Source organism: Sturnira hondurensis, unplaced genomic scaffold (genome assembly GCF_014824575.4).
Source record: "Sturnira hondurensis isolate 20B ecotype Veracruz unplaced genomic scaffold, ASM1482457v3 Scaffold0006496, whole genome shotgun sequence".
NCBI lineage: Eukaryota > Metazoa > Chordata > Mammalia > Chiroptera > Phyllostomidae > Sturnira > Sturnira hondurensis.
Genome location: NW_028079127.1, coordinates 6936092 through 6948440, shown reverse-complemented (window position 1 = coordinate 6948440; position 12349 = coordinate 6936092). Strand labels below are relative to the sequence as shown.

Sequence of the window (12349 nt, the reverse complement as noted above, 5' to 3'; positions counted from 1 at the left end):
CCAGCTACCTCCATTCTGCCTTTCGTCCCTGTGGATTTGACTACCTGAAGTACTTCATGTAGGAATCATGTAGTGTTTCTCCTTGTGAATGGCCTATTTCACTTAGCAATAAGATTTTCAAAGTTCACCTATATTGTAGCATGTATCAGAATTTCCATTTTTAAGGTTGCAAGTCAAAACTGCAATGAGATGTCACCTGACAGGTATTAGGATGGCCATCATCAAAAAGACAAGCGATAGCAAGTCTTGATGAGGATATGGAGAAAAAGAAACTATTTCTATGGAGAAAAAGTGCACTATTGGGAGCAGTGTAGACTGGTATAGCCGCTATGGAAAATATGTCGTGTATTGGTTTGATATTCTTTCAATTCCACTTTTATATAACAAAAATGAAGTTATTCTAAGAGCAAAGTTGTTTTGACATAAGAATGAAGTAAAATGTGTCAGGATATCATCACTTCATTTGTTGTTTTTGCTAAGCACTTAGGAGTTAAGCTGATGAAGCTCACTGCTGGAGCTTATCCATAACATCTGAAGGAACAGCTATGAAAGGACGTTTGGGCTACAAATAATAGAGTTTTGGCCTTAGCAAGGCCACTCTTTGCTGAAATAAATAGCTCTTTGAAGACCTTTGGGGCATTAGCTGTGACGGCAGTAAAGGCTCTTTGGCTAGCAGTGGCCAAGGCTGTGCAGTGGCCCCGCGAAGATCAGCTTGTCGGTCAACACCAGGACCATTGTACCCTAGCTGCTTGCTCTACCAACAAATGACTTCTTCATTTTTGCACTGGCAGCTGGACCCTGGGTTGCTTAGCTGTGTCTCCTGAGTACCAACTTATAAAAAGTGCACCTCCAGTAAATTTGGACTTTATTCCCATCATCTCCCCTTGCCTGGAACAATAGTGTAATTAAGCTATCATTGTTTTAAAGTATGTTATTTTTTAGCCCTGGCTGGTGTAGCTCAGTGGATTGAGCTCGGGCCTGCGAACCACAGGATTGCGGTTCGATTCCCAGTCAGGGCACATGCCTGGGTTGCAGGCCAGTTCCCTGCAGGCCAACTCCCAGCAGGGGACCCACAAAAGGCAACCATACATTGATGTTTCTCTCCATCTTCTCTAAAGATAAATTAATTAATTAATTAATTAATTAAAAAATAATAAATAAAGTATGTTATTTTTTACTGGCTTATTAAGGGACATCATATATGCTATTGGCTTATGGAATTATTATAATTCCCACAGTGAACCGTGTTAAATACTAGCAAAACATACTAAGTTTCTGAGCATAGTATTTTCACCCAAGACAAAACATGACAGTTCCTTAAAAATTAAAAACAGAACTGTCATGTGATCCAGCAATTGAACTTCTGGGTACATATCCAAGGGAAATTAAAAACAGGATATCAGAGAGATTACTCCACTCCAATGTTCATTGAAGTATTACTTACAATAGCCAAGATGGAGAAACAACCTAAGTGTCCATCATTGTTCTTTTTCCACAAATGGATAAAGATGTGGTGTTTATATACAATGAATATTATTCAGGCAGGAAAGAAATCCTGCCATTTACAACAACCTGAATGTACCTTAAGGTCATTATGTTAAGTTAAATAAGCCAGACAAAGACAAAAGCTGCCTGGTATCACTTATATGTAGAATCTAAAGCAAAAATGTTTTTAAAAGCCTGACTCTTAGAAACAGCAGAAAAGAAAGTTTCCATGAGCTGGGGGTGAGAGAAATAGGAAGAGGATGGTAAGAAGGTATTGACTATAGTTGAAAACACTGCATTATATAGTTAAAAAATTATGTATATTTCATTTGTAATTGAAATGTTTGCAATTGTAATTTTATTTCAGGGTGAGCAAAGAAATTTGTAAATGTCATAACTTATTTTACACACAGTCAGGGAAAACAGTGGAGTAAAATGCGTACGAACTTGGAGTTGAGAGTTAGACTTCCTGGGTTTAAATTTAGGCGCCACAATTGGCTATAAGTGACTACAGGTGAACTACTTGTTTGATTTTTAGTTGCTCCCTTTGTGAAACAAATAATAATAATAATGCATACCTCATAGGGTTATTCTGGACATCAGGTGAAATGATGCATAAAAACAATAGTGACTGGTACATACTGAGCATGTGATGAATAAATGATATGCAAAGTAAGGCAGTAAAAGGATGGTTCATAGAACATTGTTTGCCAATGAGACATAATGTAAAAGGTCATTAGGAGTGTAATGATAACATTCATTATATGCTATCCATACAATGGAATACTATGTAGAGATTGCAAAAGTTAAGTAGAGCTAGTTGTGCTAATATGGAACAATCTCTGTAAGGGAAAACTGTAAGTTTCCAGTCAATAGTGCAAGGAAAAAAATTTGTTTAAGTAGCCATTTTTTAAAACAACAATTACCTTTGGGGAGGGAAGTAGTAGGAGAGAGTATTCTAAAGGCCTGATCTGTATATTTTCTATACTATATACTTCTGTATTGTATATGATGGGGGACCCCCAAAACCGGAATTATCTTCTGGAGGGCAGGCCCCTTGTCATACTGGCTCCCCACCTAGGGTTCTGGGAACCCATCTGTAGTAGTGTACCAGCAAGTGTTGTTGTGAGAGGCTGTGCTGGGCTTCAGTGAATTTTTTTTTAAGACTTTCAACACCTTTGCCCGTTTCATGATGGGTGGTTTACAAGCCACCTGCCCACACTGCACTGACAAAAAACAGCCTGGCCGCCAGGCCCCACCCTCCCTATTCACCTGATCTTGCCCTGACTTTTTTTGTTTCCCCATGAAAGAAGTCCACAAAGGAAAATGTTTTGCCTATGTTAGAGGGAGAGGGGGGAAAAAAACCCAGCAGAAGCACTACAAGGTATCAAAATCAAGGAGTTAAAAAACTGGAGCAGTGAAAAAAACACCTTGATTAGGGGTATGCATCAAATGTAAAGTACTTAGAAAGTGATTGAAGTTTAAATATGTAAGAATAAATATACAAATTTTTAATAAATAGATTCCAGGGATTTTTGGGTCCCCCTCATATATGTGTAATCTATGAAATTAACTAAGAAAACCCTAAGGAAATCTTAGTATTAGTTTTAGATATACTGTAACATATATACTTAGCATTTTGGTTTTACTACTATTTTGTTGATTTTTCTGTGTGTGTTCTTTTTGTTCTTGTCCTTAACAATGAACTTAATGAGGCTCTAAATAATGACAAAAGTACACATTAGTGTATGTTTCCAGAGAGTGGCCAGAGAGCAGCATTTAATGAAATTTTCTCATGTTTCTGGGAACATCATAAACTTTATGTTCCTCTTTTACAACATTATAAACTACCATCTATTGTGTGTGTGCATATATATATGTGTGTGTGTATATATGTGCACATATATAAAATATCCCAGGTTATTACCTTACAGTAAGCAGCTACAGCACTAAATTTATACTTTATGTTTTATTCCTCACAAAACAATATTTTGCATAAAATCAGTGCTCAGTAAATAGTTCTTAGATGAATATTTTATTATATTACTATGAATACAAGTCATGAGACTAACGATATATATTCTGAAGAGACTACATGAGTATTACATAGTATTATAGAGTTCGGAACAGACTACATGTAAGAGTATCACAGTCATTTGCTTCATCTAACACACTGACTTTTTAATGACAAGTATGTCCATAATCCTTTGTCTGAGGAAATAGTTGTGTCGTTTATGATTATCTGTAAAAAACTGCCTCACAGAAATTCCACAAATAAGACCCATATGCACAAAATTAGGATTGTTTCCCTTAAATCCTACTATAAGAACTCCAGAAAAATAATGTAGAGCAAACAAAGCAAAACACCTATTGTTACTATTCTGTTTTCTTTGCTTTCTGCATTTTTTTCAGACGTGGGATGTAGCTTTGGCACGGACTGCTAGAGCATGGGGGAAAAAGTGTGTGTTTGAACACAACATTTATTTGGAAGAACTACAAAAGGTCCATCCTACATTTAATGGTGTTGGTGAAAATATGTGGGTCGGCCCTGAAAATGAATTTACTGCAAGCCTTGCTATCAGAAGTTGGTATGAAGAGAAGAAAAGGTACAATTTTGAAAATGGCAGTTGTTCTGGTGACTGTTCTAACTATCTACAGGTATCTAATTTTTATGTTATTAATTCCATGGACTTCTTCATTGCTTTACTATTCAGTTGTTATTGATTATTTCAGTTGTACAAGCAAATTGAAATGGTAAAATTATTACTTCTAATAGAATCAAATTCTTATCAGTCCTAGGTCTTCAAAAGGTCTATAATTTCACCTATCATGTGAAGTATACAATTAAAGCATTCTTTTATTTTTTATTGTTGTTCAAGTACAGTTGTCTCCATTTCCCCCCACCACCACTACCCCTCAACCCCACCTTGGTTTTGTCCATGTGTCCTTTTTTTTTCAGTTGTTTTTTTCTTTTTTTAAAGATTTTATTTATCTCTAGAGGGGAAGGGAAGGAGAGAAGGAGAGAAATATCAATGTATGGTTGCCTCTCATGAGTCCCCTGCTGGGAACTGGCCTGCAACCCAGGCATGTCCCTGACTGGGAATTGAACCGTGATCATGTGGTTTGCAGGCCCGTGCTCAATTCACTGAGCTACACCAGCCAGGGCTCCATGTGTCCTTTATACATCTTCCTGAAAACCCTTCCCCCTTTTCCCTCATTATCCCCTACAATTAAAACATTATTTTGAATATAGGAAATCTAATCTTCATAACCAAAGATGAAAGGTATTTTTTAAACATAATAAACACTGGAAAACGAAGAAACTGGAAGATAAAATTTATTTTTAAATGATTGGCTATAAACATACTGTAAGTAAAAGACTTGATATTTTTTGCACAGATCAGTACATATACTACAATATAACTGATGGGTTAAAACATTTAAATGCAAATGAATAGTACTATTTCCCTACTCTATATCTAATAATCTACCCTTACACTTGATACACCGCCCTTACACTTTATACTCCAAAAATATTGAACCACTTGTTATTTCCTATACATACAATTGTTACTTCACACATCACATTGTTTAATAATCATCTACATGTGATTCCACACTAAGAGCAGGGATCTTGTCATATAATTATTCTCAATACAACAACCTGACATTAGTTAGGCCTTCAATAAATATTTGTATCAGGGTGAACTTCCCACCTTATTTAAAATATTATTATTTTCTATCAATAGATTCTAATATCATGTTTTATGTACAACTTTATGTTGCATTCACCAACCACGAGAACAAATGTCAGAGACTTTCGGGGTTCCAAAGATGTTACTTTATTGGCCAAGTTTAACCTGCGCAGGGGCGAACTCTCCAAAGTGTCCGGAGACACGATGCCCGCAAGGGCTGTAAATGAGAGTCGCGCCAAACGCTTACAGGCTTAGGGTTTTAAGGAGGTGCGCAAGCAAGCTGGATACAGAAGCAGATGTGGCGGTTAGCGGTTGGCTCAGGGGCACAATAGGGTTACTGATTATTGGTGAGTTAACTCGTGCACTGGCTCGTGCTCCTTTACTTGATTGATCAGTTGAGCTCGTGGACAGGGGTAAAATTTCCCTCCCTAGTAACTGTCCAGATGGCTATCTGCCTGACTAACCTTTGCTCTTACACCACATCCTGGAACACACCCTGCTCTTCGGGTGTGTCCCGGAGCCTCTTTGCGTTAGTTAGTAAAACACCTTTTGCTTCCTTACAGCTATGTTCTGGCTAGTTCCCCTTTGCCCTCAACATTTACATCTTTGAAATTTTTCGTGTTGAACTCATATCGCTTTCATCAAATTAATCATACTGTGGAAATGTTTGATCTGTTTAATGTTATCCAAGAAAGTTATAGTGGTTTTCCATTGCCTTACTCATATCAAAACTAGTCTCCTTAATGTCACTTCACACTCTGCTCCCTGACCTACTACTGTGTATTTGGTACTCCTTAGTCCTAGGATCTTAGACATTTTTGTTTTCTGCATTTGACCTAACTCTAATTTAACTGTTGCAGACATTCTATTCTCTAGTCTTTTCATGCATCATTCTATTTCTCTAAGAATCCCATTTTTAAGACCAATGAGGCTTGGAATAAAAATAAAACTAAAACAGAAATGGTTCTCCTCTCTCTTACAGAGGTGAACACAACAAAACGTATTTTTTTGTCACTTGAGACTATTAGAAATATTAAAGTCATACAGACAATTTCTGGAATATCTTTAATTCTCCTCATATCATTACTCCAATTTAAGACCTGTTTTTCCTTTTATAAGAACAAGCTTCTTTCTTTATTTTTTAAATAAAAGGTTCAGACTCTATTTTTTTTAAAGATTATTTATTTATTTATCTTTAGAGGGGAAGGAGAGAGGGAGAGAAACATCAATGTATGGTTGCCTTTTGTGCGTCCCCTGCTGGTAGTTAGCCTGCAAGGAACCAGCCTGCAACCCAGACATGTGCCCTGACTGGGAATCGAACTGCGATCGTCTGGTTCGCAGGCCCGCGCTCAATCCACTGAGCTACGCCAGCCAGGGCCCAGACTCTATTTTATAACAGAATTTTTTCAACAAAAGAAAAGTGCTAATAGTATTCAATTCCTCTCTACTCTTGAATCACTTTTCCTTCCCTTCTGTAATCTTAGCATCGCTCTTTTTCTCCCCTTTGTTTGCAACTTTTATTCTTAGATAACTTTTCTCTTTCCATCTTCCTCTAGAACTCCCAGATCCACCCAGAAGGTGCAACTGATCCAGCAGGTGGGCCTTTCTTTGGCTCTGTTATTCTGGATCAGCATTTCTCAAACTCTTTAACCTAAGAATACTTATTGTTTAAGTATTCTTAAACAAAGTATAAAGGACACATGGACAATAATTAAGGTGGGGGGTGGAAATGGGAGGGAGGTGGGGAGCACTGGGTGGGGCAGAGCTGGGAATATAAAACAGAAAACTACTTGAATAAGAATTTAAAAAATAAAAAAGTATTATTNAGTGCGCCACTGCCGTCAGCCCTCGCCCCCTGGGGCCTGCGTGGTTTGTCTCACTGTGCGCGAATATGCGCCCGCGGTCTGCCCCGCACCCCAGCTGGTTCTCGTCCGCCTGCGCGCCTGGGTCGGGGGGCCCTGTCCTGCCCGACCCCACTCACTGCTGGCTCCGCCCCTCTTACCGTCCCGTTGAACGGTTAGATGTAGTCGGACTTCCGTATAATTCAATTTTCTGTCCTTTGGTTGTGTCTTTGTTTCTCCAATCCTTTGTTTTATTCAAACTTGGTTGTGGGAGAAGGCACAGTGTTTCCACCTATGCCTCCATCTTGGCGGAAGTCTCCAATTATTACTTCTTAAATGAATCTTAACTTTAGTATCATTTCACAATACTTAGCCTAATTAACATTGAATTTAAATTACTTTTCAAAATAGTTTATCCCATATTATAAGAAAAGTAAAAAAAGGTAAAATTACATGTGTTAAAATGTATGCTGTATGAGTTATTTCAGGAGTACATCTAATTTGTAATATGAAAAGACACTTTTAACTGACTATTTTTTGGAGATTGCATTATTAATGGGAGCTAATATCATACACATAAGGAACTGTAATATCTCAGAGATGGAAGAGTACTTTTAAGGTCTTCCAGCCAAACTATCCATATGGAATTTGAGTTCCAGAAAGATTGTACCAATTTACTGTTCCCTGACATTTGCTGTGCTTACATGTGCTTATCAGTTAAGCTTCTCCATCTTCTCAAAAGGATGAGTGAAATATCTAATGGTCATATCTAATATCTATGACCACTTTTCAGTGGTCATTTAGTTTTGCTTTTACCTCAGTTACTTCAATTATGAGTGGGACAGTAGCTTTTCATACAATTTATGACCATTTTCTTTTCAGGAGATAATCTCTTTATATCTTCTGCACATTATGCTCCTGGGTTGTTTCTCTTTTTGATTTGTGTGAATTCTTTGTAAATTAAGGCAACTGACTGCCACATATCCCAGAAATATATTTTCCCAGTGTATTATTTTTTTCTTTGGCTATGTCTATGATATTTCTTTAGCCATAGTTAGTTATAAGGTTTTGTAGTATCAAATATATACATTTTCTCTGGATTTTTATGTTCTGCTTGGTAAGGCCCCACGCCGTTTTTGGACAGCTCTCCATTTTGGCTGGGCCCCAACCGCAACTCTGTCTCCTCAGCACTACGCACTTTCTGAGACCTCTGTGCAGGTCTTCAGCCTCCAAGTAACTCCAGGGTCCTTCCAGTATCTTGCCTTGACACGTGCAGCTTAGGAACTGGCGTGGACCCACAGAAAATTTTTATAGGCTCTTGGGAGCTCTTTCTTGCAGCTCCTCCTCTTTGGGAACCTTGTTCTAAATAACAGATACCTTAACATCAATAAACACAGATGTCTCCTTTTTCCAGAAAATGCACATTCTTTGTTTGGATTTCGTTTCTCTAGCTATGTTTGGAGAATGCCCTCAGAGAGAAAAACCAGATAAATATAAGGTTCCTATTGAGTTATTTGCAAAGATCATAACCCTATATTGGTTGTTTTCTAATGCCTGAAAACAGTTATTTTATATACAGGGAAGGGTGGGCAAAAGTAGGTTAAATTATAAGCCATTATTAGCTAAAAGATAAATTATAAGTATGGATATGAAATAATAACGTTAATAAGAAGACAACAGTAATGCAAATAAATAATGCAATAATTAATAAAGAAATAACGCAAGAAAAACTCTATTTCACATGCTCACAACTGTAAACCTACTTTTGCTCACTCCCTGTATACTTTGTCCAGTCTTTATGGTTATTTTTAAAATTTTTTAATTTTATTTATTTATTTATTTATTTATTTAATGTTGAGAATGCTTATTAAGGCTCTGGACAGTGAAACAAGGAAGGACCTAGGATAGAAGAAGCAATAGGAAAGCCTAGGAGGGCTTAGTTCAGCTCCCTGAGAGGTCAGAGGAATGAGGCCTCCAAGACAAGCCCATTGCTCCCTGGCTGCCAGTTTCCTAGGGCCCCTTAAAGGTTAGGAGATGCCTGCCTGTAGGGGACAAAGAAGGGCAAGGGAAAGGTGAGGGTGTGCTTCCAGGAAGGAGAGTGAGCTTCTTTATGGTTATTATAAACAAGAGACTAATTTCTTTTTTAAAAGATTTTAATTTATTTATTTTTAGAGAAGGGAAGGGAGGGAAAAAGAGAGGGAGAGGAGCATCAATGTGTGGTTGCCTTTTGCACACCCCCGACTGGAGACCTGGCCGGGTATCAAACAGGCAACCCTTTGATTCTCAGGTCGAATTCAATCCACTGAGCCACACCAGCCAGGGCAAGAGACTAATCCGTATATCAACTTTCATAATGCCTAGAAGTAAAGTGTATCAAATATTTAAAAGTTAAAAAAATAAAGAATTGCTAGAAGAAAATGTGAGATACTATTGGGTTGACCAAAAAGTTCATTCAGTTTTTAAGTAAAAATAAAATACATTCTTCATCTTCACTAATAACTTTATTATATAATATATTCACCATTTTGTTCCACCATGTTCTGCCATCTTTGAGGCAACTTCATAATTCCATCTTCCCAAAACATTTTGTCTTTTCAAGCAAAAAACTGTTTCACGTGTCTTTTGCAGTCTTCCAGAGAATTGAAAATTTTTCCATTAAGAGAACTTTGTAAAGACTGAGATAAATGGAAATCCAAAGGTACAATGTCTGGTGAATGTGGTGGATGAATCAGAACTTCCCAGCCAAGCTGTAAGAGTATTTGCCTGGTCATCAAAGAAACATGGGGTATTGCATTATCCAGATGGAAAATTATGTTGATTAATTCTGGACACTTCTCATTGAGTGCTGCTTTCACTCGAGTGGTCCAATTTGGAGCAGTACCCATTGGAATTAATTCTTTGGTTGTCCAAAAGGACTCCCTTCCAATCCCACCATATACACATTACCTTTTTTTTTTTAATGAAAATTGGCCGTTGGTGTGGTTGATGGTCGTTCGTTTTGCTTGCCCTACGATCTCTTTCATTCCACATTACTGTAAAGCATCCGCTTTTCATCACCCATCACGATTTGTTTTGAAAACAAAGTATTTCCCTTGTGTTTAAGTAGAGAATTGCATTCAGAAATGTAGTCAAAAAGGCTTTTTTCACTTAATTTATATGGAACCCAGACACCAAAGCCATTGACATAACTAAGCTGGTGCTGATTTTCAGTGCTTGAATTGGGTATCTTGAGTATGGTGGCTATCTCCCGAGTGGTATAACATTGAATGTTTTCAATTAATGTCTCAATTTGATCATTATCAACTTCAGCTGGTCTACCTGACCATGCAGCATCCTCCAGTGAGGGGTCTCCAGCAGGAAATGTTACAAACCACTTTTGACACTTTTGATCAGTCGCCGCACCATCTTCATACACTGCACAAATCTTTTTCTGTGTTTCAGCTGCATTTTTCCCTCTCTTAAAATAATAAAGCATAATATTCTGAAAATGCTGTTCATTTTCTTCCATCTTCCAATATTAAAATGGCTACACCAAAATCCACCAATTTTGATAACTGTTCTTTAAATGCATGCTGATATGACAACTTGTCACAACACAATCTAACAAAATTTTTTTCAAATGAAGTTAAAGACAGCTAAGCACTACTAGAACCATCTTATGAAGAAACTGAAGAGATTTTTTGGTTAGCCCAATAACATTTTTGGAAGGCTTGTAAAAGTATGTCACAAATCTCACACCATGAAAAAAGTATGGATTTTTTCTATAATAAAAAGCTCTATTTGGCAAAAAAAGTATATATAAAGTATACTTTTTTCACTACAGTATATAAAAAGTCAAAAGTTAAACATCAAAGTGGAAAATACTGGTGAATGACATAACATGAAAGAGCTAATTTTCTTACTTACATAAAATATTCTGACAATTGAAAGAAAAAGTCCAAAAATAATAAATGTATAGGAACAGTCAATTCCCCCAAAATGAAGTCCAAATATTCTGAAACGTACAAAAGATACCTAAACTCATGTAAAATAGGAGATGAAATTTAAAAATATACTGAACTCAAAGCAATAAATAGCAAAATGTTTGAAAATACGTTAGCAAGGGAGTTGAAAAATAGTCTTATATGTTGATGTAAAAAAATTTTGTCATAAAAATGTTGTGACCATGGTGAATAGATATTTAGCAATATCAATCCAAATAAAGGTAGATGTGATCTTTGACCCAGTAATACCATGACTGCCAAACCACCAATTACTTATAGGTACTAACTCACGTGGAAATTATATGTCTACCTGGATAATTATGGCTGTAATAAAAATAATAGCCCGAATGCCCATTAAAAGAAGAAAATTACTTAAATAATCCTTTGCACATCTATTAGAAAACACTGAAAATCTTAAAAAGAATCTGGAGACTTCCAGTCATATCATTAAGTAAAATAATTAACACCACAGGAGGTGTAATGTGCTCCTATTTGAATCATGAAGATACACACACAGAGAGACTGACATACTCTTGTATATACACAGAATGAAACTTTTAGAATAAAATATTAGGGAGGGTAGCTGAAAGACTGGTATGGAAACATTACTTTCTCCTTGATGCCTTTGAATGTTTGTCATGAATATGTATCAAATATCAAGTGTTTAATTAAATATGAAGTAAATTTTTTATTGAACTGAACTAAAATATAATGCACAGAAAGCAACAAGGAAGAGGCTGTATCATATGGGATCCTAAGGTCCAGCAACAGCTGAGAAAATATATAACTGCAAATATTCTCAATATTAAGTAGGATTAAAGATAAAGGACTAGTGCATATCTTTATAGAAACAGCAACATACAACAGACCCTCCCCCTAAAAATACTTAAAAGATGAAATGTCTTTTGAAAATAATGACATAAAAAACAAAAAAAGAATGAGAACGGGTAAATAAATATACAAATCTTTTGAAAGATCAATAAAATACTTTAAACCCTCATGAGCCCAATTAAAGGAAGAAAAATTTCGCTATTAAGAATTTCACTACATTTTCTCTTCTTATAATTCTCTCCTGCTTTGTTCTAGATAGAACTTGCTCTTTCAATTCTTCCCCATCTGTTATATGTTCTGTTTTCTTGTTTAATTTAACTCACTAATGTGACACTGATTCACAAAACCATAGAGTTTTCAAGTATACAACTCAATAAAACATCATCTGCACGCCTTACTAAATGGAATTGTCATTTCTTCTTCCTAATTTTATTCATTGTCTTGGGAGCATCTCATACAGTTTACCAGCTTGTGCGTCTTGCCTTATGTTTTTTACTTGGCTTGTAAGTATTCT

General features: G+C 36.5%; 1 protein-coding gene across 1 annotated transcript in view; it reads left to right on the top strand.

Annotated features, from left to right (window-relative positions):
* GLIPR1L2 (GLIPR1 like 2) overlaps nucleotides 1–12349 on the top strand; it is a 47384-nt gene that overhangs the window by 20547 nt on the left and 14488 nt on the right. Inside the window, exons 3-4 of the mRNA XM_037049915.1 lie at nucleotides 3898–4143; nucleotides 6737–6776. Coding sequence (XP_036905810.1) covers nucleotides 3898–4143; nucleotides 6737–6776 — 286 coding nt within the window. The remainder of the gene's footprint in view (nucleotides 1–3897; nucleotides 4144–6736; nucleotides 6777–12349) is intronic.